Source organism: Aptenodytes forsteri, unplaced genomic scaffold (assembly GCF_000699145.1).
Source record: "Aptenodytes forsteri isolate BGI_AS27 unplaced genomic scaffold, ASM69914v1 Scaffold336, whole genome shotgun sequence".
Taxonomy (NCBI): domain Eukaryota; kingdom Metazoa; phylum Chordata; class Aves; order Sphenisciformes; family Spheniscidae; genus Aptenodytes; species Aptenodytes forsteri.
The window spans coordinates 1,137,328-1,141,907 of NW_008794911.1; the positions used below are offsets into that span (position 1 = coordinate 1,137,328).

The 4,580-nt window shown below is 36.7% G+C and overlaps 1 protein-coding gene across 1 annotated transcript in view; it reads right to left on the minus strand.

Annotated features, from left to right (window-relative positions):
• The window catches only part of MTPAP (mitochondrial poly(A) polymerase), a 21,073-nt gene extending 17,350 nt beyond the window's left edge, over positions 1 to 3,723 (minus strand). The window contains exons 1-3 of the mRNA XM_009275183.2: positions 3,547 to 3,723; positions 2,752 to 2,985; positions 2,190 to 2,414 (exon numbers count right to left, since the gene is read on the minus strand). Of these exons, the coding sequence (XP_009273458.2) occupies positions 2,190 to 2,402 (213 nt within the window). The 5' untranslated portion in view covers positions 2,403 to 2,414; positions 2,752 to 2,985; positions 3,547 to 3,723. The remainder of the gene's footprint in view (positions 1 to 2,189; positions 2,415 to 2,751; positions 2,986 to 3,546) is intronic.
• Between the last annotated feature and the right edge of the window lie 857 nt (positions 3,724 to 4,580).

Here is a 4,580-nt window from a genome sequence, read left to right on the forward strand (position 1 = left end):
GCGGATGCCCCATCCCTGGAAACATTCAAGGTCAGGTTGGATGGAGCTCTGAGCAACCTGATCTAGTTGAAGATGTCCCTGCTCACTGCAGGGAGGGTTGGACTAGATGACCTTTAAAGGTCCCTTCCATCCCAAACTATGATTCTATAAGTGTGCCACGCAGCCTATTAACCTGTCATGTAACTTAAAGACAAGAACAACTCTAAAGTTCACAGTAGAACTTCTATTTCTACAGAGGATGAATACTAAAGAAAACAGCTAGTCACAAAACATGCTTTGAAAATAGACGTTTTATAGTTGAAAGGTTTTTCCCTCAAAATTTAAAAGGCAGCTTTACTGTTTAAATGTAAAGGGTTCCTAGATTTTAACACTTCCCACACACACACGATGATCCTACTTTTCAACTGACATACTTGCGTTCGTTGTGTTTGATCACTGCAGTAATACTAAAAACTATATACGTTTGAAGGGATATTTCTTTAAAAATAAAGTACATGGCAATATACAAATTGTACAGAAAAGCTGAGTGAATTTTCAATCTTCAAAAGCTTAAGCCCATTGTTTTTTTTTTTTTTTTTTTTTTTTATGAACTGCAAGCTCCCCAAACTATCTGTCACCATACAAAATCTAGTTTTCCCCAAACTATCTGTCACCATACAAAATCTAGTTTTCCCCCAAACTATTGTCACCATACAAAATCTAGTTTTCCCCAAACTATCTGTCACCATACAAATAAAAAGAAAAGTTTTCAAAACACCAGAAACACTTACTTTATTACCCATTCAGAATCCATGAAGAATCCCAACTTCTCCACAGGGCATTTCCGGTCCAACTTTCCCTTCTTCCTATCCTGATTCTCATCTCTCTCTTTCATATTTCGTTCTCCAACCCGAAAGGACATTTACACTGTCCACAGCCAAAAAACAGCAGCAAGAGGTAAGAGCCTTCCAAAAATGGCTTGTCTAGTCCTTTCCCATTCTTTGTGCCTACACACACAAGGACTGAGACACAATCTACTCTAAATAACCATTACGATTTGAAGCTGCCCAAATCCCAACACTAAACATGTGAACTTGGTTACATAGTCCAGATTTCCGAATTGTAGTATGGGTTAAGACATGATTAAGATGAAATTTAATATATGCATTGAAAAAGGCAATACTGTTGACTGAATATTGCTTACTGAAGTCTTGTAACCCTCCAACTTCTCAAGGTATTGATGCAAATTCTGTACTTTGGTCAGCAAATTCAGGTGAGTGTATTTCAATTTCAAGCCTCTACACTTGCTTAGTAATCACTACTTCTCTTGGTGCTTACTGTTGTATTATCAATGAGGCATTCAAATAATTATGAAGTATCTTATGGAAAATGTGACAATTGAAATATCTGCATTATTGATCTGGCTCGGTTCCTGTTTTGCTCCTGGGTCCTGGTCCCCAAAACATCTACAGTTCACATATACCAGCTTATCCTCAGGTTCCTTTCAGGAGTAAGCCAACTAATTCCCTTCACAATGAAAATCAGGTGCTGTTAACATGGTAATTTTCTCTGGACAGACACCACAAACATGAACAAGTGTGCCACCTGCAACTATTCACTGATACTATCCCAGGAGGTCTTAAACTTTCAAAACTCCACACACTCTTAGGTATAGATGTATGCACCCCAGTACATAATTGAGTAACTTTTCTGTAGCATGAAGTCAACTCTTTAAACTAAGTAAAAGAACCTGACAACCCTCCCAAAATGCACATGTATACACGTGCACAAAATTATTATGCTTCAGAACATGGGGGACCCTAAAAATCAAAGCCAAGCTTTAAAAAGCATGGATGAATCCCAGCAGCTCCAGAGAAGAAAACCCAACAGCAGGATGGGAAGATCTGACATTGCCGAATCAATTTTGGAGGATGAAGGGTTTTTTCCCCACAGTGAAATTCACACTGACAGTACAAAGTCTACGTAAACACCAAGTCATTTTCTTCCTATTGCAAGGAAGATCTCTTTCATGTCACATCCAGCTTTTGAAAGTCTTCAAGTCCAAACATTCAAATAAACTTGTTCGCAGTCTGTAGTATGAAGTCATGTAAAACCTTAGTATAAATAAACTGATTCCTGCGTGTGAAACAGCAAATGAGCTGCTCTGTTGAAGAAATTCAACAGACTGAAGATGCATAGCATAATCTTACCATTTTTGCAGCATGCTTTCGTGTATCATGGAAGTCCAGAAACATGTCCACATCACATCCCAATTTGCCAAAGGTGTTGACTGAAGAGCCAAATGGCTTTACTGTGCTGTCTGGAAAATATGCACGTGCAAAATCCCGAACCAAAGAACAGGCCAGAAATCGGAGCTTGATATTTTCTTCTGTAAGCTGATACTCATTCAGTAGAATGTACATCTGACTGCTTATCTAGTTAAGAAAATAAACACTGTAAAAATACAATGACCCATATTCTATCTATTAACATATATTTTCATCTGCTTAGTATCATTGCAATTAAAATTTTTTTTTTTTAAATCTCAAACAGGTTTATTTCATACCGAAGAAATTATTTTGACAACTAAAATGACTAATTTCATCTATTTGTTTCAGTGTAGGAGAACCATTCACACAAAATTCTAACAGGGATTACTTTTTTTTATTTTAATAGAAATAAATTGCTTTATAAGTTGCACATGACCACTTGCAAATCTGAAATAGACATGATTCATTTTTAACTGAGAGAGATCTAGAAACCTATACTTACACTGTCTGCATATCAAAGCTTTTGAATTAGCTCTGTCACTGGAATGTGAGACTGAGGAGAGAGGTGAACTGGTGTCTCTTCAGCAGCTTGACTCACTGTGTTTTTCAGCGTGAAATTAAAAAGTCTAGATTTAAATGGAACAACATGATGCTCTGCAGCACTTGGGATTCCAACAGCATCCTGCAATGAGGCTATACTGTCCTTTTCAGAAAATTCTATTAAAGCATGGACACCCTAAAACATTAAGAATGGAAATAGACAGGGTTAGATGAATGCATACAAGCCTTGAACTGATTGTACTGATATTATTCGGATGTTCCTGGGAGTACTGAGACAGTTTAATACAACAGCCCTGAAGCTGAATGCTAGGTTCTGTACCTCAACATTCTTTAGATGCTTTTTCACAAGAGGTCAAAAATATTTAAGATATGCTATTCTTGGCAGCAAGCACTAAACATACAAGTTCTAAAATCTATTTATCTTCACAACTGTAATGCTCAAGAAGCACATAAAAAAGTTAGCTCTATTATTAGAACAATGAACAGTGCTATGTAAAAGTTTCAAAGATTTAGTGCAAAACAGGTTGCTACCTATCCCTTAGAGGAGCTGTTGCTTAGCTGACTTATGAATAAAAATCTGTTGCTCAACAACCTGTAAACATTAACAAAGATAAAAACTAATTTAATATATTAATTGTATATAATTTGCTTAAGTTACATGTATGAGGCCTTGACCAAATGCTAGTATTTCTTTTTGTCTAAGTCTAGATTTTAGTTTACATTGTTAATTACTTACACGATTTTCAAAAAAGAAGTGACTGTTAATGTTTCCATGACTAGATAAATACTGCAATAATTTTTTTCCATTAAGTTTTTGTGGGCACTTAATTAAAACAGTCCGTTCTGCTTGCTCCAATCGTTCTGTTTGAACCTCAGTGAATGTCTTCTTTCTGATATTGACTTCAGAATCTGTAAGAGGAAACAAGCATCAACGTTTTTCAATATAAACAAAAAGATTTAAAACTTATTTTAGTACACTTAATCTCCTCCTCTGGGATTGAACCACTGAACAAAGGTTTGCCCTGGCTCTCTAAAAGGGCCACAGCAAAAGAGAAAACAATCAAGAATGAATGAAAGACACAAACATAAGTACATTTCTCTCACAAATGCATACATTCGTAAGAATAAGGAATAGGAAATGTAGGAAGAAAACAGTACTAACTTCCCTTGGTGCCACAGGAAGCTTGATGATTCAAGGAATCTTAGCTCTTCTTTGATTTGCTGTTCACCATCAAAAAACTCATCACACACAGTCAGACTCTACATACAAGTCTGGAAATACCAGCTAGGGTATGAGGCAGAGCTGGACCTTTGGCAAGCTGCACAGAAAAGATAATCTCTCTCAGCTACCACAAAACCAGCACTTTCACCTTCGGAACAATTCAACGCTTGCTTATTTTTACAACTCATCACCTTCTTTTACAGTAAACTCCTACTCAAAATTTTCATTTAATACTATACTTTCATCTACGCTACTACAATAAACCCACAGATCAGTCATATCTCACCACACTACTGGCAATCTATATTGCTGCTGACAGCCTTCAGAATCAACATGGAAATGAAACATGCTGGAACATCCAGAAACACAGCACCTTTTTTCTTGATTGCTGTCCTGGTTTCAGCTGGGATAGAGTTAATTTTCTTCCTAGTAGCTGGTACAGTGCTGTGTTTTGGATTTAGGAGGAGAACAATGTTGATAACACACCGATGTTTTAGTTGTTGCTAGGTAATGTTTACACTAGTCAAGGACTTTTCAGCTCCCCATGC